A 21,030-nucleotide genomic window follows, 5' to 3' on the forward strand; every position below is an offset into this window, starting at 1 on the left:
TCTCATGTCTTTTATTTTTTAAGTAGTCAGGAAAGTGGCATCAGCACTGCAATTATTTGGTTTTATAATTTGGGTACAGTGTTGCATGATAGAGTAATTGTCAAACTATTACAGCGCTGAAAACTGGTCTGGAGGAGGAAGGGGGGGGGTGCAACATGCTGGTTCTCATAATACTATGCCTGTGCAGTGTGTGGTGTTGGTGCAGTTGCTTAAGAATCAGGGGAGAATGTAGCAGGATGAACTTAACAAGCACAACTTGGAGACAGTGGTCATCCCATAACAAAGAAAATATTAATATAGATTTAAAACCAGTTATTTAATATAAGACCGATATTTTTAGTCTGCATGTTGCTTGAAAAGCCTGACAGTTGCTGCCATGTCAACTATCTGACTACGCTCACAGTTCTCCAGCTCCTGAGAGTATATAACAGCAGGAAACAACATTATTAGAAGGGAAGTGCATTGGGAGAAAAGGAAAAAAAGGGCATAAAAAGCCATCAGTTGATTGCAGAAACCACAGTATGGAAAAGGGCACAACGGTATCTATCTTGATCTGTTCTTAACAAATTCATGCAAGAAAAATGTCAGTACATAATGACATATTACAGAACAGCTCACTGGAAAATAAGTCACATAATTTGCAGCCATCAAGCTTTCTTGAGCTGCTTTTACCATACTGACAATGTTTTTATTAAAAAAAAAAAAAAAATTCAAAGGACTGCCCTTGCAGAGTTGTTACATTCATAACAAGCAAGCATCGATGGAAAGGAAGTGTTCAACAATCAATCTACCTTTCATGGCTTCTGATTTGGTCTCCTCAATAGATTGGTAGATTTTGTTCTTGTCAGCCAGCCGTGCCTTGGTGGCTTTGTGTTCGGCTTCCTCCTTCTCCACACATTGCTGCAGTGCTTTCAGCTTGTATGTCATGTCAATCTCCAGGTTGTTTTTTTCCTACATTCACACACACAACGGTATGGTTACCAAGCAAAGCAATTAAAGTGTTCCTATATGTCAACATTAAAAATATTAGGGGAGAGAGCACACATCACAGGGATGTTTCTCAGTATCAAACAATGACACCAATCTCATCTAATAAAATATCCCAGAATGGTTAAAGTTTCAGTCACATGATCTACTATGTTCCTGAGCAGGGGCACACAACTTATGCTAAGGAATATGTCAAATGACAAGAACCACAGCATTTCAAGGTTATTTTATTACAAATGAATAGTAACATTTTAGGATGCTTAAAATACATTTCTGCAATGTGTTCTGTCTGCCTAATTCTTACAGCTTTTATTTTATCCATAGGCATGATATAAAACCTTGGTTCACCTTACTCCATCCAACAAAGCATTTTCCCCTCTGCATAAATTCTGAACAGATTAAAATGGTAAAGGGAACTCTTCCCCTCATGAACAAGCTAATTGTACTAATAGCAAAATAAAACCCTTTTTATTTACCCCAAATCCTGCTGTCATTACAGCAATGTTAATTCCTTTATTACCCCCCGGTAACATCAAGCCTGACTTTGAAGTCGTGTAACTTACAGTGAAGTCACATGATTTCAAAGTTGGGTGAGATGCCGATTTCAGGTGCGATTTGCAAGACATCTGACACAGATGTATATGCAAATCGCACCAAAAGTAGTACATGTACTACTTTATAAATCGGTGCTGCTCCGACCAAGTCAGAACTGCACCGATTTGACCGCTCATATTGCAGACAGTAGGGTGCAACTTGGCATACGATTTGCAAGTCTCATGGCATGCAAATCGCACCTGATGTGACCGGGGGGGTTAAGAAGGGTAAAGCTAATCTTAATGCCTGAAGTTTTACAACTCTGACATATGTACATATCACAACTACTGAGTGCATTAGTGTTTTTATCATGACAAATTGGTCTTTCATTTGATGGTAAAGGGTGATATCTCCCGATTTGTTTTTTTTTATTATCAAAGGAAAACGGGCATAAGACTTAATAGCAGAGTATAATTTCTGTGCTGGAAGCAAACTGTGCAGCACGCGCTCAGCACAAGCACCGAGGTGCATATACTATATGTGGCCCCACGGAAAAAGACCCACTTCCGTGATGCCACATATATGCGTATGCTCATCTGCAAGTGAATAAAGCTAATTGATACCAAGTTTGTTAATAAACAAACCAAATGCTGATAAAAAAGCCACCTTTTCCAGGGCACCATATCGCTCGTGAAGTTGTCTCTTTTCTGATTCCGCCCGAGCCAGGAGATCCTTCCCTTTCTTTACTTCCTCCTCTAGAACAGATATCCGGCCTGCACAGAAGATAAGGACAGACATCAGCCAACTGCCAATTATCACTCACTGTTGCGCTGTACATATTAAAAAAAAAATTAAACAAAAATGTCTAAGTTCTAAAGAAAACTATATTGGCAACTTTTACCAGCTCTTTGAATTGCCAAACTTCAATAAAGAGTTTACTGTCCAAATATTCTTAGCAACCTTCTCATGGAGTCATGAAATACTATCTGGTGAAAGCGCAGTTCCTGCTGCCCATAATTTTCAGCTTCTCCTTTCTCCTGAACTGCACCTCTCCCTCCCCCCCTCCAACGCGTTTCGCCATGTAGTAAAGAACACATTTTAACTTGATTTACCACAACAAACAGGTTTGAATGAGGCCTAACTGACCCCCTGGATAAACCCCACCCCCCCAGTGACTAACAGATTAATATATTAATGTTTGGAGGCTGTGGCCTTAAAATAAAAAAAAAAAAAACAGTGTATATAGAACGGTTGACAGTCAATGCTGCATGGCTGTAAAAAAAATGATTAAATATTTATTAAGAATAGTCTAATTACAGCTACTATGAGGCCAAGCAAAGTCTACTTATTTTCACTTCAAATTACAACATATTTATGACTTTGTATGAGAGCTGAAAAATAAAAATACTTTTTAAATAGCATATATCCCTACCCTGAAGGTCACTGATGATCTCTGAACCATGAGTCTTATCCCTCTTTTCAGACTCCAGAGCAGACTGCAGGTTGATGTAATCTTTCTCTAGCTTGAGTTTAGCATTCTCCAACATGCACGTCTTATCCTGGAGTTCACGATTATTTGTTTCCAACTGCTGAATCTGTTTGGACATTTCATTCTGTGTTTTTCGTAAACGGGCAGCTGTATCAGACTCTGTCCGGAGGAGAGCATTGGCCTCATCCAGCTGGGAATAAAGGGGCAAAGTTAGGTGCATAGTATGAGTGTAAACATTTTATAAGTGTCTAGTATGAGTGCAAACCACTCAATTTAAAGGAAAAATAAAAATGTTCTCACCTGTCTTTGCAGCTGATTTATTTTCTCATTGGAGATTTGGGAATTTTGGTTTCTCTTTTTCAGGTCTTCAAGTTGATCCTTAAGGCTATTCACTGTAGAAGAGACAAAAGAATTTCTGTGCTGCAAAGCTGAAAAGCCCTTTTACAAAAACAAAGATCAAACAATTGTTTTGTATATCACTTATATTTTCCCCAACAGAAACCAGTGCAATCTGTGAGGCTTGGGCAAATCTAGTCTTTTCATATATGAATGTATGTATAAGAAGGACCTTGGTTACTTCTACAAGACTTTACTTTAAACATAGTTGCATCTTTATAAGTCTACTGTCACTACGATTGTATATTAGTGTAGGATCCACACATAGGGAGATACCGCGAAGTGGAGTACAGAACATACAAATACATGTTACAGTCAGATTACACAAATGCCTTTAGATCTACCCACAACTTTGTGGACCTGGTCAATAGGATACAAATGAAATAGATTATTTGGAGTGGCTTCACATTACACAGTTTTGTAAATCTAAAGAAGATTGGACATGGATTCTACAATCAGACCATAACGTGTATTGTCAGCTTAACACGGTCAGCTGTGTCTACTGACAGCTCATTTCCCCAGCAAACTATAGTCATCCCTTGTTTGCTACCTCTCTTGTCTACTGAAGTCCTCGTCGCAATAGGGTTTCAAGTATGGTGGAGCATGACCTCCCTCCTTTGATGGTGCCCAATTTTTGGGCTATCAGAAGGAAGAGCAAGTTCACCCTGGGTAAGATTCTGAGCTTTCCTTGGTGGATGACGTCACATTACCCTCATTAACTGACAGTGACGTTATCGATATAGAAAAGCTCTGACATCTGAACTTACCCAGAACGGTTGCATTTTCCTTTTTAATAGCCCAAAAGGGGACAGGACAAAGTGACAGTGACTACTAAGATTTCTGCTTTTACTTGAGAATAGAATGTCACCAGGGGCCTAAATAAAACATTTTTTTTAAATCTTATCACTCTCTTTTCTACACCAGTGTAAAAAACCCTAGCTGCATGCAAAAGATGATCAGGTCCAGTACCACAACAACCTATGCAGATTAAAAAAATCCCACGGCAAACATTTTTAAGCCGACGTGCTCAGAGCACCCTTCAGTCTCAGAGAAAGGAGTGTAGTGTGCCAGCACTGTCTGCTATAATAAAGCCAGCAGATCACTACACACCTCCTTAACCATTGCCAATCAACTGTCTAAAGGATCTTACTGATTTAACATTCCTTCCATATCTGGCACACAATGCAGCTCACAAACCTTCATTTTCTAGGCTGCGTTTCTTATCTGCCTCATTTTCAATTTTTCTTTGGTACTCGGCACTCTTGTGCTGCAAAAGAGCCTTCTCTCTCTCCAGCTGCCGACTAGTGGATTCCAAGTTCTTCCGAGAATTTGCCTACAATAAGAACAAACAAAAATACTGTTCATGAGAAGAAAAAAAAAAAGCAGAGACTGGTAGCAGAGCGAGTACTGAACAGACCAAATCACTCATTTAAAGCGTATGTAAAAGCAAAATAGTTTTTTTTTTTAGTTTTGTATAGAGTGAAGAATGATTAGAGCCTCTTTTAGGTTTTCACTGCTGTCTGTTTCCCTGATGGGAAAATTCTCCCTTCAATTTGTCCTGGTGACAACTGCCACAATGACAGAAAGTGATGAAAAAAATCCAACATTTTAGAATGGGACAAAATACTCCAGTTGGGACCCCTGGGAATTTCAATAAAATACACTTACTATAGTGATGGACCACAGCCCATGACCTGGGGCTAAGTAAACATGCTGCACAAAGTGCCAAGGTGAGTGTCCATACAGGATCCAGTGCCCCAAAGTAACATTACAGGCCATCCCAACAGTGTAGGGTTTGGGTACAGTTCCCAAGGTTTTACGGAGGTTGCCCCGATCCGGATGCACTGCTTCTATTGTTGTATTAGAAGACAGTGAAGTGACTGAAGAGCTGATTGAATAATCCAAAGACCAAAAAAAAAATTAAGCAGTTAAAGAAGAAGTACCGCCAAAGCTCTGAGAGCAGCTAAGAGCGTGAGCCAGCCGCTCCCTCCCCCTCCACAACCCAGCAGTCCAGTCACCGCTTTCTGTTCAGAGCGGCGGTGAGAACTCAGCAGTCACGTGAATGCCGAGTTCTTACACTTAGAGCTGGTGGGGGACAGATGCATCCACCTAAGTATAATTTGGGGACCCCCCCAAAAAACTTCTCTTTTAAGTGATTTCTCTATAAGGAAGAAAAAGTCCATCACCTTGGGACACTAAGCAAAAAAACTAAGGACTTACAAAGTGATGTATACTTATAGGGGTACTGTCCTCAAAAGCTCAAAGCCACAGGCCATTCCCAGAGTGTGTGATCAAGTAGGGTTCTCAAAGTTATAGTGATTTTGCACTGATCTGGATACACTGCTTCTATTGTTGAATTGGAAGACAGTGCTGAACGAAAAATGCAATAAGAGGATTACCTAGTGAATCAAATTATTGCCCCATAAGGGTGAAGAGGCCCATCACCTTAGGACACTAGCAAAAAATGGGGGTAGGCCTGTCCAGCAAACTTTTGCCAGTGTCCAATCACCTAAAGGTTCCAGCCTATAACCCAGGGTCTACAGATACTCAGCCTGTGTCTTGTACTGTACATTTAAGAAATTAAAATTATACTTTCCATTGTAAATGATACTTAGTGCTAGAATAAACTAACCATCATTTAATTAGGGTTTACATGCAAGTTTTCAGTTCAGCTAACATAAGGCAAAAAAGGAACCCATTCAATTTTTCCCACAAAGTTTCAAAATATTTTGTGTGCGCACACTTGCAATTCTGTATTGCAAATACAGTGACAAGTAGTTATATGTAATGATTTCAACAGTTTTATTCACTACTTTCACCATATTTGCTTTTACAGCTCATTTCAGACGACACTTGATGTTCGTTCTAGCGCTCATCTGCATTTGGACAGCACTTGGCTGCTAGCTGAAGTACATTGCTTATTATATAAATGTCCAGCTATTTTTATTGAATCCTCCAAACTTGTGCATTTGAAGACCTTACACAACATTTGGTGGCAAAGCAGGTGACTTCTAGCACTGTTATTCATCTGGTGATGGTATGTGAACTGCTCCTCTACCTCAGATTAGGTGGAACCAAAGATTCAAAGATCTGCCTATATATTTTCACCCCTCAGGTTTTAAGCCTTTTCCGCTCTACTCCTCCCAAAAAAAAAAAATATATATATAGCTGGAGCGCTTCTTTAATTTCAACTTAAGCTGGTATAACTGAAAGCAATTAAACAATTACCTCTTCATCCAGTTCCCTCAATGTCTTCTCCAGCCGAGAATTTAAGGACCTAAATGAATTAACACACAAAACTTAGAAAATTCCTTACATTATCACAAATGGTAATTTGCGCCTTACAATGAATTTACCAATCTGCTGTCATGGACCTCTAACTGCTTTTATTTTGTAGATATATCAGCTAAGATCAAGAACATGGGGGCATGACTTCAAGTAACAGGAGGAAAGTTAAAATATAACCTATTTTCCTGAAAGAGTAGTCAGCCAAAAGTAAGTACATTTTTAACATGCTTGGGACAAACATAGATCTACAGTGGGTATAGAAAAGAATCACCCACCTAAAAAAAAAAAAAAAAAAAAAAAAAAAAATCACATTTTGTTGCTTTGCAACCTGAAATGAAGACAGACACAGTTTTTGTTTTATCCGGATGTATTTACTCAGTGCAACTTATAACATCCACGTGAATAATATAACACTAACATGTCAGAGAAAAATATAAAAAATTCAAAAACATAATCAGTGAGTTGGAAAAAGGAACACCCCCTTGTGTCAGTATTTTGTTGAACCACCTTTTGCTTTAATTACAGCCTTTAGTCTATTGGGATATGTCTCTATTAACTTTGCACATCTAGACTGCAATATTTGCCCACTCTTCTTTACAAAACTGCTCAAGTTCAGTTAAATGGTTATGGTGATTGTTTGTGGACTGCAGTCTTCAAGTCATTCCACAGATTTTCAATGGGGTTTAAGTCTGGGCTCTGACTAGGCCATGCAAGGACATTCACCTTTTTCTCCTTCAACCACTGTGTGGTCATTTTTGCTGTTGCTTTGGATCATTGTCATGTTGTAAGGTAAACCTTCTTCCCATTGTCATCTTTCTGGCAGAGGGATCTGGCAAAGAGATTTTCCTCAAGAATTTAACAGTATTTTGCCCCATTAATTTTTCCTTCTATCCCAAGAAGTGCCCCAGTCCCTGCTGCAGAGAACCCCCCCATAACAGGATATTACCACCTCTGTGCTTTACTGTAGGAATGGTGTTATTTGGATGGTGATCTGTATTGGATTTCCATCACACATATCGTTTGGTATTAAGGCCAAATAATTCAGTTTTAGCCTCATCTGATCATAACACCCTTTTCCACGTGGCCTTAGAATCTTCAAGGTTCATTTTGGCAAAGCTCAGTCATGACTTCATGTGGCCTTTCTTGAGGAGCGGCTTTTTCCCTCCAATACAAGCCACATTTGTGGGGAATTTGTGATATTGTTGTCACATGCACACAATGACCACTCTGTCATAAATTCCTGCAACTGCTTCAAAGTTGCTGGAGGCCTCCTGGTAGCCTCGCTGATCGGTTTCCTCCTCGCGCTTTCATCCAGTTTAGAATGATATCTTAATTCAGGGAGGGTCTGTGTTGTACCAAATACCTTCCATTTCTTAATAGACTTTACTGTGTTTCTGAGCATTGATAAAGCCTTTTAATTGTTTTTGTATCCATCTCCTGACTTGTGCCTGTCCACAATTTTATCCCACAGATGCTTTCACAGTATCTTGCCGCACATAGTTGTTTGCTTCAGTTGCACTATCAGGGAATGAAATGCTCCAGGAAAGCTCTTTTCATGCTGAGTTAATCAAAAAGACCACAGCTGAACACAGTTGAAAGTCTAAATGCTTTGTGTGCCATTAAGAAGGTGATTAGCTACAGCTGACTAAGTTTACAAGTCATTTTAGGAGGAGAAGATCCTTTTTCCAACTGTCATTCTGTTTTTGATTTTTTTTTTTCCCCTGACATGTTGGTGTTATATCTTTCACTTGGATGTTATAAGTGGCACTGAGTAAATATATCTGGATAAAACAAAAACTGTGCCTGTCCTCATTTCAGGCTGTAAAGCAACAAAATGTGATTATTTAAAAGGCAGTGATTCTTTTCTATACCTACTGTATACTTGGACAAAAGGGTTTTTGTATTCTTTTTTCACCTGGTGATCCTGCAGTAACACTTCCAGTCCTAAGGTGTTAGATTCCCCACTGTTAGAATACAATAGCATGGCATCAATTGTGTGGATGTGGGGACCTGTCAGGGTATTTGGATGAACAAAACAAACAAAAACTCTCAGTGTACACTCACCGGCCACTTTATGAGGTATACCTTGCTAGTACCAGGTTGGATCCCCTTTTGCCTTAAGACCTGCCTTAATTCTTTGTGGCATAGATTCAGCAAGGTGTTGGAAACATTCCTCAAAAATGTTGGTCAATAATGGCATGATAGCATCATGCATTTGCTGCAGATTTGTCGGCTGCACATCCATGATGCAAATCTCCTGTTCCACCACATCCCAAAGGTGCTCTATTGGATTGAGATATGGCGACTATGGAGGCCACTGGAGTACAGTGAACTCATTGTCATGTTAAAGAAATCGGTTTGAGATGATTTGAGCTTTGTGACATGGTGCATTATCCTGCTGGAAGTAGTCATGAGAAGATGAGTACACTGTAGTCATAAAGGGATGGACATGGTCAGCAACAATACTCAAGTAAGCCATGGCATTTAAATAATGCTCAATTGGTACTAAGGGGTCCAGAGTGTGCACAGAAAATATCCCCCACACCATTACACCATCACCAGCAGTCTGAACTGTTGATACAAGGCAGGATGGATCCATGCTTTCATGTTATTTATGCCAAATTCTGAGCTTACCATCTTAATGTCGCAACTGAAATCGAGACTCATCAGCCCAGGCAATGTTTTTCCAATCTTCTATTGTCCAATTTTGGTGAGCCTGTGCGAATTGTAGCCTTATTAGTGGACAGGAGTGGCACCTGCTGTGGTCTTCTGCTACCGTAGCCCAACTGCTTCAAGGTTCAACATATTGTGCACACAGAGATGTTATTCGGCATACTTTGGTTGTAACGAGTGGTTATTTGAGTTACTATTGCCTTTTTATCTATCTTGAACCAGTCTGCCCATTCTCCTTTGACCTCTGATATCAACAAGACATTGTTGTCCACACAACTGCCGCTCACTGGATATTTTCTTTTTTTTTTGGACCATTCTCTGTAAACCCTAGAGATGGTTGTGTGTGAATCCTAGTAGATCAGCAGTTACCATGCCATGTTCAAAGTCACTTAAATCCCCTTTCTTCTCCCATTCTGATGCTTGGTTTGAACTTCAGCAAGTCATCTTCAACACGTTTAGATGCCTAAATGCACTGAGTTGCTGCCATGTGATTGGCTGATTAGCAATTTGTGTTACCAAGCAATTGAACAAGTGCACATAATAAAGAGGCCAGTGAGCGTATATCCTACTTTAGTCAATGCACCCATGAAGAGATACAGGGAGAGAAGTGGAGCAGGTACAGAACTGTGCATTTAAATGTCTAACCAATCTTCTGATATGTAAAGCAGTACAATGGCAATGTTTACACACCTGTATTTGTGTTCAAGCTCCTCTTTAGATTGCACCTCATTTTGGAGCTTATCCTTTAGCTGCTGAATGGATTTCTGGAACTGTGCAGATTCCTACAAACATAGAATAGTAAAGAGAACATTATAAGTCACGTGTTAATGACGCAGAAGGGCTGCTTTACTAAAACTGGAGAGTGCAAAATCTGGGGCAGCTCTGCAGCTTCCAAGTTTTTTTTTTGGCAACGCTTACTTGAACAATCTGAAGTTAGAGCTAAATGGCTACCATGCACATCTGAACTAGATTTTGCACTCTCCAGTTTTAGTAAATCAACCCCAGAGGGACATACACTTTACATAGAAGAAAATTCAAATTTGTCAAACACATTTTTAATAGAAAACAACAACTTACTATAGATGGGGATATTTCTAAGGTTGCCAAGACTAGCTTTTGAAAAGATTTGGGCTGATCCAATAAGTAATCACTATGTATGGTGTAACAAGTGAAGGTCAATGGACGGCTTTTTTGTTAAGTTCATACAAGGTAAAGGAACAGCTTCTTTTACCTGACAAAATCTAACAGGGTTTAGGTACTATGTGTGTTCATGTACATTCCTCTGCCTCCAGGTATTTTCCATTAGTGTCCCTGTAACAAAGCAGCTGGACAGGGCTCTAAATATGCACTGAATGTGAATATGAGTTCATATGGACACCACTTGGAAATATCCTGGCTTATCAGGCCCAGAAACTAGACACAGCACAGATAGATTCCAGCTGTTGGGTCAATAGCCTCCAGACTGATATAATCATTATAATATGACTTTTCTAGTGTCAAGTCGGGTATTGGATACCGCAGGGCTGAGGAACAGAGACAGTAGTTTATTTCTGCATTACCGTAAGAATGGATGGAAATTACACATAATTTAAGCATAAACATTTACTTTTTTAATATAGTGGAGTTGTCATATGACATAGCATTGTTTTTTAAAGCTGAACTCCAGGTCTATGTAAAACACAAAATATTCCAGCTTCCAGATTTATGTAATAAATCTATTTTATTTATTTTTTTATTGCAAGTACCTGAAATTTACCTGATATCAGCTTTTGCAATCCGCTATACAGCAGAGATCAGACTGGGATTGTGAGAAACAGCACAAGGAGGTTGAATGGGTGTGCTGTAGTGCTAACAAAGGGCATGCTGACAGCTAGAGAGAGCAAGGGACAGAGAGAATATGCTGTTTGCCCTTCACTGTCCAACAAACTGGAGGGAGAAAAAGACCTAGTTGTATTACTTAAAGCCTAAATCCAGCTTTCTGCAACTTTAAAATAGTATGTTTGGACTGAGTTGGTCCGAACGATTACCTTTCACAACAGATGCATCAATGAGCGCTGCAAAAACTGTATGTAGCATCAGCTACATATAGTATACAAAGCTGTGTTCCAGTAGCAGGATGGGGACTTCCCATCCCCAGAACAAATTCAAGTCAGGTGGAGACCTGCTCAGCCATTCACAGGAAGCTTTGTGTTTTCTGATTGGCTGAGGTAAGCAGATGATGTCACGATCTCCACTCCCAATCAGAGGAAGCCTTATATTAATTCAGAAAACAAACAAATGCCTCCTGTGAATAGTTTAGCAATGCTCAGCCGGACTCTCTTTTGTTTCAGGAGCGGGACGGAATGTCCACTTTCCACTGCTGGAACACAATGTTGCATCCTGTATGCAGTCAATCCTGCATACAGTTTATACAGAGCTCCCAGCATCTGTTAGTGAAGGCAATAGTTTGTTCAGACTAGCTTGGTCCAAGCAAACTATTTTAGGCTCCATGCACACTAGCATTTCTGAAGCTTTTAGAAGCTGTTCTCAGCATCTTTTCTGCTCCTAGAAGCTAAAATAGTGTTATCCCATGTGTACATGCACACTATTTTAGGCTAGTAGCGTTTTTCAAGCTTCAGTGTTTAGAAGCAGAAAAAAAGAGTTTTTGAAAACATCCCCCCCCCCCCCATCCCCTTTCCCCACCATGGTTATAGGAGGTGCAAACGAAAAATGTGCTGTTTCTTATTGCTGACCACCTCCATTCTCTCTACCCTTGGTAGTTTCCTTCTTGTTCCAAATTCCTATGCAACACTGGACCAGTTTGCCAAGAGTTGAGCTCAGTTTACTTGTATTAGCTTTTGACGTCGGGAACCTCCGTGTATTTAAAATATACTCGTTGGGTTATTTCCTGGAATGTTCCAAAACTTTATTGATGGACAGAGATGTCATGGTGACAGATGTGTGTAAACATCATTAATAAATATGGTATAGTATTATTGCATTGAATGATGTGGCTATGGTGTAAAACTTGCAACATGATTATTCTTATACTCCAATAAAAATGATTGAAAAGAATAAAGTGGTCAGAGTCAGTCCAGAGTTCAGCATGTGTATTACTGGGGGAGAGCATTTTGTACATTTTCTTCCTTTTTTTACTGGATAACGACAGAACAATGATGGTAGGCAAGACTTCGAGTTCTAGTGAGCAAAGAGTTCTTTGGATTCTCTGAAAAGCCTTTTGGTATGATTTGAATATCTGGGCTCTCAGCCACTAAGGTAACACGTCACACAGAGACACTACCTGAGGCACAAGGCTAACAATTACCTCTTTTGTAGGCTGTATGGAAGAATTCTTTTCTTCCCTGAATTGGGAAGGGTCCTTCAGCAATCTGTGTAAATTAAAAAAAAAATAAAACTTTATATATATACATACACACATATACATATATATATATATACATATACATATATATATACATATACATATACATATACATATATATATACATATATATATATATATATATATATATATATACACATACACACACACACACATATATATATAAATACACAGAGAAAGAAAGAAAGAAAGGAGGAGGGAAAGACATTGAACAGTTCAGACTCATAAAAATACTTGGCCATAGCAGGGCAGATTTCTAAACAGTTTGCACAATTTGGATCAAAGACGGCAGCGTAGAAATATTTTGATTACGGCTGTGTTTCTAAACATTTAGGTCATGGGATGATCCAGGGCAGGCGAGGAGAAGAAAGCTATACTCAGGAAGGACTGAATTCAGCCACAGTTTACTGCCGCTAACCTCAGGGGAACAGACTGTGACTTTTCCCAGAATGCCTTGGAAGCCTTAACCATCTCAAAGAGCAGGTCCAGCTGGCAGCTCCTTGCAGGCATATATTCACGTCCTGTAACCCTGTCCAACACATGTGCAGAAGTCTTGCCACAGGACGGTTATGCTGCTCTGCATAGTTTAGGTGACTCCTGATCACAACAAACTTATCTTCTAATCATTATTTAAAGTTAAAGAATTACAGTCTACCTTTCCTTTTTCCCAAATATTTAACAGCTTTAAAACAGACTAATTTTTAAAACAATTAATGAGATAAAAAAAAAATGTTTAAACTATTTATATATTATAAATTTTTTAAAGAACTTGGGCTTTTCCTTAAGAGTCAATGCACCTGCCACCCAAAAGCTTCCTTTTCCTTTAAGAGACCCTTATGATGAGATCTCACCACCATTGTTCCTGGCTTTTTTCCTATACAGCTAGGAATTTGGTCGTTACTGCCAAATGGCTTGCATTCTTTAATAAATAACATACAGTACATTAAAAGTCCAAACGAGAGAGAGCAGGACCTCCTTGTCAATGCCATAGCAGGTATGTAAGACCTTGGAACCTAAGGTAAGATGTATCACAAATGGAGACCCTGAAAAACCTAAGCAAATATTTAACTGTGATTCGGCTGTCTTATCCTCTACCATAAATGCTCATATCCATTTTAGATGGACTGGCCCTTAAAACTGCACTGGAAAATGACAGTTGAGAGAATGGAGGAGTGAAACTGACTAATGGCTATTGGGAACTAGACACACCTAATGCATGTCTATGGTAACATTCCAGTTCAAATGAAGGTGGACAACATGGCTACGAATAAAATGTGAACATTTCCCCATGGGGTACAGCAGGTGCCTGCACAACCTGACCAATCAAAATAAAGCAATAAATATTATTTGCAAAGTTGGCATATGTGCATACCTGAACCAAAGTTCAAACTTTTGGAAAACTGTTTTAATTAGTGGACTTGCATTTTAAAGCTGTAAATAATGATGGACTTGTGTACATACACATTTCGCATTGAGACATTTCTGACCATTTATAAAGGACATGCAGTGACTTGAAACCAACCCTGTCCTAAACAATGCAACCTCAGGGCCTAGCAACACCTATTTTTTGACATGTATATATTTTACAGGTGTTTTAAGCAAATAGGTCTTAACGTCAGTCCACCTGGTGCAGAATCTTATCAGCCAGTGGTTTCTTCTGTCTCTCTAGGACTCCAGTGGTGATAGATCTGCGCTCCCCAGTCTACACAACTGTTTCAGCAATAATAAGGGGTTGCAATGTTTTTATAAATGTGGGCAGCACAGTGCCTAAATGGTTAGCTCTTCCGCCTGGCAGTACTAGGGTCGTTGGTTCGAATTTTAGCCATCACATCCCCTGCCTGGAGTTTGCATGTTATCCCTGTGCCTGCGAGGGTTTCCTCCGGGTACTCCGGTTTCCTCCTACGCTCCCAAAGACATGCTGGTAGGTTAATTGAATCCTGTCTAAATTGACCCTTGTATGCGTATGTATGAATGGGAGTTCGGGACCTTAGATTGTACACCCCTTGAGGGTTAGGGACTGATGTGAATGTACAATGTATACAGTATGTGTAAAGCAATGCGTAAATTGACGGCACTGTATAAGTACCTGAAATAAATAAATATAATGTGATGCAATCTGGACAATTATAACAGAGGTAACAAATCTATTGACAAAAATGAGAAACAAAGCAAAGGGTACATTAAAAAATAGTATGCAGACAAGTAAACGTAGGCTTCTGAATATTAACCACACTTATAAACAGAGAGGCATCCAAATAGTCTGATTTGTTTCTGAAAGTAGTTATACTCATAATAAATAATAAACCTCAATTCCGTTAAAGCTGAATTCCAGAAAACATGAAAAAACCTCTTGTGCAGGGGGCTGCAGGGGTTAATTGCTTGTTTTTGTCTAGAGGACTTGGTAAAGCACTTTACTTATCTGAACCTCCAGGCTACTCTGTGCTGCTAGACCAGTCCCTGCAGCTTCTCCTTCTCTATCCTCCAGCAGTCTAAGGTCCTCTAATGTCAGTCAAGACAGAAGCATACAATAGCCCTGCATTGGCCGTGTGGACACTGGGGAATAGTCAACCACCATTACATGGTGGAGTGCTGTCTGCCAGGAAAGTGAAGGATCGGATAAGTAAAACTACTTTTCCATCCCCTAGACAGAAACAAGTAGTCAGCCTTTGCAGCGCTGGTTCAGCCCAAATGCAAGGGAGAGTTTTTAGGTTCCCTGGAGTTGGGCTTTAAATGCCAATATTCATATATGGTAACACTTGCTGAGATGAACAAGCAAACAATAGGATTAAAAACTTGCCTTTCCAGGAGAAAGAGTTGATGCAGGTTCCCTTCTGTGCTAGTCACATAACTGAAATCCTGGGCTTTTGGGCTTGTTGTCTGTGCAAGAGTGGTGAATCAGTTTTGATTGGTCAAATTGTGGACCAAAAGCCAGTACTAAGGGAACATGGCGTAGCACTTTTTCCAGGAAAGGTAAATAATTCTGTCCATAAATCCATCAACACCATCTGTGTATAACTTTTAGCAAATGCACATTTCAGAATCAGACAAATAAATATAACACATACAGGTTTTCACGGTAATAGGTGAAGCCAATAAAAGGCAGCTGGTTCCCAGCATAGGCTTTAGGGACTGGGAAGGTCTCCACGTCCCCTTTGTCATCTTCAATGTCATCAAAATTGCTGGTGTCGACGTCACTACTCAACTCGGGGACCACAGGGGCAGCCGCTATGGAAGAGAAAGAAAACAAACTGTTAACACATGAGAATAAACTTTGATACACAACTCCAGATCAATCTACTCATTAGCAATTCAAAGTATACATCTGTCAAAGGATTTCATACCTGTACTTACATCTCACTAACAATGTATTGTTTGTTCCTTTCATTTTAGTAAGACGGCTGAATCACTAACTGATCTTAGCACCTATATTTACTTGGGTTTCTAAGAGGATATCCTCAAAACATACATTGATTCTAAAGACTGAGAACTTTCTAAAGAGATGGCAATCGCAGTACCACAATATGATGGTCAAGCACTAAAGCTAACAAACTTGGGTGACAAGTTAATTATATTAACTCCATGGTTCTATTTTTCCTTCCTCATGTGTGCAGCACATTCCATTACTGAGCACTTCACCAGGGTCCCACAGCAGATATCCACAGTGCCGAAAGATTTCTGCTGACAGCAAAATTCTGAGACACATGGACCTCCATAATAAAATGAAAAAGTACTGACTTGGTCTGCCTGGCTCCCCGGCTGGGTACCTCCACCAAACCGTGCCTCCTGCCCACTAACAATTCCAGCAGACCAATTGTGAATACCAGCCCTTTACCCCAAGTATCATACACAGACAAGATGTTGCGGTAAAAACCAAAGGAATAACTTTATTGAACAGAAATACAGGTTTTTATATACTTGAAAAATATGGGCAGTCCCCTCATGAACAATAAAAACAAATATTACACATTGGGGAAAACATCCCACAATGGTTAAGCAAAGAGGTAAAGTTGACAGAAGATGAATCACATCCAGACAGAAACAATAGATTACCAAATCAACAATAGAAATTCACACCTAGGAGGCACAAAATGGGAAAATTACACAATGGGAGAAAGACACCTCACACCTACACAGGATAGGCAAACACAGGTACACATTATAACAAATAACACACCACAGCTTAATAAACAGATTACACATAACAGCAAGAGACCCCAGCATCAGGTTGTTTGAGCAGATTATAATCTTCTGCTTTGAGTTTTTGAGTCTAGTTGAGGCAGTCCGTACTTATTTGGGCTGTTGATTCTATACCCCAACGAAAACAAAGAGGGCCCAAATCTGTATCCAGGTCTTCCAGTTCTCAGAGTCTGTGTGGTTTGGGGAATCATGGACTTGAATCCAAAGGAAAACTACTCCAGGCACACATCTTCCAAATAATAGAGCCCCCTAAAATGCCAGAGCCCATAGTCAGTAGGCAAGAGGCTAGCCTGCAGTCCCCTCCAGAAGCCCCTGTCCCAGTTGGGTCTAGGCTTGAAGCTAGTGTTTCTTGAATTTTGGCCTGGATCATTTTTCTGATTCCACCTTAGCAGTAAAGTTAGGAGTTCTAGAATGCCCTCTGGGCGCATCCCATCGTACTGAATGAAGATGGGAAAATGTCTCTGCACCTATGGACCTCAGAAAAATATCTGTTTATGGCCAGGCTTAGTGCTAAAGCCTTGCTAGTAACAGTTTAATGCTGTGGCTCTTACAAAGGTCCCGGTTTCCTTTTGCAAATGTTTAAGAAGGTGATTTCTGTTTTTGGTTTCCAGACAAGTACTCACAAACAGGCTTTACAAATTTCTTAATATGAATACATGGAGGTCAAACAAGTCAAGTCCGGACAACTGCTCGCTCAAGAAACGGAGTATGTCTGCTAGCATCCAGTTGAGTGACATAAGACGGACACTGCAACCCAAACAAACAGTTCACTTTCCAATAGAGACACAGACAGCAATCAAAACTAATCTGAATTAGTTCGTGTTTCTCCTCTTTAAAACAAAAATTTTATGTTGGGCTTTTGGCAATCTTCTGAGAGACTTACATTTTGCCAGAACCTAAAAAGCCAGAGATCACATGAGTCCACTGACCACAACAGAATAAGATGCCATAAAACTAGGCCAGCTGCACACCCGCTGGATTGCAATAGGTTACGGGAATCTTTAAATAAAAACAAGTGGTCAAAAAGGCCAGCAACAGATCCCGAGCATGTCAGCCAGTATCTGCCGTACATGGTCTAGGCACACAGCACGTGTAGTGGTGCAGGAACACAAGCATCATTCTATGAGCCATAGAATACTGGGGGCTTTGTGTAATACAGAAATATTGCACACTCTCCTAACAACCTTCTTATTCACAGAGAGAAGGGGAAATCATACATTCCTCTGCTGGAACAGGAGGGATAAGTCAACAACACCCAGCATAAATAGTCCAGCAAAAAAAAAAAGAAACTGAAATGATTTTATATACTGTATATATATATATATATACATATACACATACACACACACACATACATACATACAGGGGTGGACTGACCATTTGGAAACTCGGGCACTGTCTGAGGTCAGTAGGGGGCCCCATGAGATGCCCCTGGTACCTTTTTCATAGGCTTTTTTGAGTTTGGGCAAGGACACAGGGGCCCCATGATCCCCTATTGCCCGGGGGCCCCATGAGTTGTCAGTCCGCCACTGATACATACATACACACACATATATATATATATATATATATATATATATATATATATATATATATATATACACACACATACATACACACACACATACAGTGAAGGAAATAAGTATTTGATCTTGAAATCAGCAGGGGATCAAATACTTACTTCCGAGAGAGAGAGAGAGAGAGAGAGAGAGAGAGAGAGAGTACACACACTACTGTGCAAAAGTTCTAGACAGGTGTGAAGAGATGCTGTAAAGTAAGGATGCTTTCAAAAATATACTTTGTTTATTTTTTATCAATTTACAAAATGAAAAGCGAGCAAACAGAAGAAAAATCTAAATCAAATCGATACTTGGTATGGCTACCCTTTCGCTTCAAACCAGCATCAATTCTTACACTTTTTACACTTGCACAAAGTAAGGGATTTTATAGGATTAGAGTCACACGCATCATAAACGTGGTTCTAAATGCTCAAGGTTTTTTACCTTCGTGCATTCTATGCATGAAGGCACAAAAAAAACTCTCAGTGTGCAGTGCTACCCCCAACCCCCTCAATCCTTACCTGAGCCCCATCCAATCCAGCGCTGTTCACAGTAGCCTCGGCTGTACGGGAACTCTCGCTCATAGGCAGAGACAGCAACAGGAGCCCATAGGCTCCCAAGGTTGTCAATCACAGCCAGTGAGCCAATGAGAAGATAGCAAGAGGGTGGGGCTAAGCCATGGCTCCATGTATCTTATGGACACATAGAGAAGTGGCTCAGGAGTGAATACGCAGCAGTGCCCCCAGGGCAAGCAGCTTTCTCTGGGGGCACTGCTCTAAGGGGAGGATCCAGGAGCACCAGAGGGGACCCGAAAAGAAGAGGATCAGCGAAGCTGTGTGCAAAACCGGTTCGTTTATCAGCCGATTTTTCATCGTTTGTTCTGTAAACCAATGTTGCCACCAATGATTTTGAAAATCGGTAGTTTTTCAGAAATTTTACAACATGACTGATAAACGAAATGAGAAACCACGAAAATCGGCCGATGCCATTGCCCCACTAACAGTGCGAAAATCGGCCGATTATTCTTTCGGACGAAAAATCGGCCGATAAACGTCTATGGCCTGCAATACACTTATCCATCATGCCACACCATAAGGGAGGCATGCGGTTGGCCCCAAAATTTATTCTGCAGAAGAACAACAAACATACAGCCAACGACATTAACCTCTTTCCCCCCCACCCTATCGCAGAAATACTGCTACAGGGCGGCAGGGCTGCGCAAAATCATGTATATATACGTGGTTTCCAGGCAGCAGCGGCTAAGAATGTCAATCACCAGGTCCCGGACGGTGATTCCCATCTGGCACTCAGCGATCAGCGGGTAAAGCTGACAGAGGAGAGACCTGTATGTAGACACAGGTCTCTCTCCTGTCAGCATGAACATGCTGCTTTGTATATCTCCATCTCAGAGAGATACAAAAAAGCATATCTCCCTAGTAAAAAAACAGCACATAGCAAAACCTTTAGATCACCCCAGATTTTAACCCCTTCCTGCCCAGTGTCATTAATACAGTGTCAGTGCTGTTTATTAGCACTGATCACTGTATTAGTGTCACTGGGGATGTCAGTGGCAGTTAGTTCCCACCCAGTGTCAGAATGCTCGCCGCAGTTCCCAGTAAATATACACCACCATTTGCAGACACTACAACTTTCATGTAAACCAATTTAATTTTTAATTTTTTTTTTTATTGGATATGCTTTATAGCAAAAAGTAAAAAATATTGTATATTTTATTTTACAAATAACAAACAGTTTATGTATAGAGATGCATGACCACGCAATTGTCAGTTAAAGTAACGCAACGCCGTATCACAAAAAATGGCCTGGCCAGGAAGAGGGGTAAATCCTCTGGAGGGCAAGTGGTTAAAAACTATCTTCAGGGTAAGGAAAAAGGAGTCCTGGAAGTGGTTTGGTCCCCATAGCGCCCTGATCTCCACATCAGAGAGAACGATTTGAGGCAGCCTACATTCACAGAGGATCTGTTGTTATTTCTCCAAGATGTTTGGAACAACCTACCTACCAAGTTCATTCAAAAACGGTGTTCAAGTCTACCTAGAAGAACTGATGAAATTTTGAAGGCAAAGGGTGGTCACACCAAATATTAATTTGATTTGGATTTCTCTTCTGTTCATTTACTCTCCACATACACACACGGTTATGTTTGGTAAATGTCACATTCATTGCCTTATAATTGTGTGCAATTGATGTTACAATGGTGTCACTCCCTGGCCATATTGTGGAGTTACTTGTCCACAGCATAACCGCCAACTTGCACAATTCAATCCCATCAAGAACTCCCCTATACACACCTAAGATGGACATAATGGCAGGAGAGGAGCAGTGTACATAGTGAGATACTGCTAAATGTCACTGCCGGTTTTTAAATGCAATTACCAGCTTTTTCCCCCCTTCACTATAGCTCTGAGAATGAGCTGTCATCCTCTCCTCCACAAAGGGAAAATAAGAAGCAGGGTCAATGTGTGACCCCGCCCCTTAGTGAAAGAGAGGATGACAACTTATTCTCT

At 40.3% G+C, this 21,030-nt stretch overlaps 1 protein-coding gene across 5 annotated transcripts in view; it reads right to left on the reverse strand.

Moving 5' to 3' along the window:
- The window catches only part of ROCK2 (Rho associated coiled-coil containing protein kinase 2), a 221,518-nt gene that overhangs the window by 45,402 nt on the left and 155,086 nt on the right, over positions 1-21,030 (reverse strand). For all 5 annotated transcript variants that reach the window (XM_089672059.1, XM_089672057.1, XM_089672055.1 and 2 more), the window contains exons 9-17: positions 15,815-15,974; positions 12,672-12,735; positions 10,058-10,149; positions 6,635-6,683; positions 4,604-4,739; positions 3,311-3,402; positions 2,954-3,200; positions 2,188-2,294; positions 792-951 (exon numbers count right to left, since the gene is read on the reverse strand). In XM_089672059.1, coding sequence (XP_089528185.1) covers positions 792-951; positions 2,188-2,294; positions 2,954-3,200; positions 3,311-3,402; positions 4,604-4,739; positions 6,635-6,683; positions 10,058-10,149; positions 12,672-12,735; positions 15,815-15,974 — 1,107 coding nt within the window. The remainder of the gene's footprint in view (positions 1-791; positions 952-2,187; positions 2,295-2,953; positions 3,201-3,310; positions 3,403-4,603; positions 4,740-6,634; positions 6,684-10,057; positions 10,150-12,671; positions 12,736-15,814; positions 15,975-21,030) is intronic.

The sequence above is a fragment of the Staurois parvus genome, unplaced genomic scaffold (genome assembly GCF_062004578.1).
Source record: "Staurois parvus isolate SC_StPar_1 unplaced genomic scaffold, SC_StPar_1.0 ptg000118l, whole genome shotgun sequence".
NCBI lineage: Eukaryota > Metazoa > Chordata > Amphibia > Anura > Ranidae > Staurois > Staurois parvus.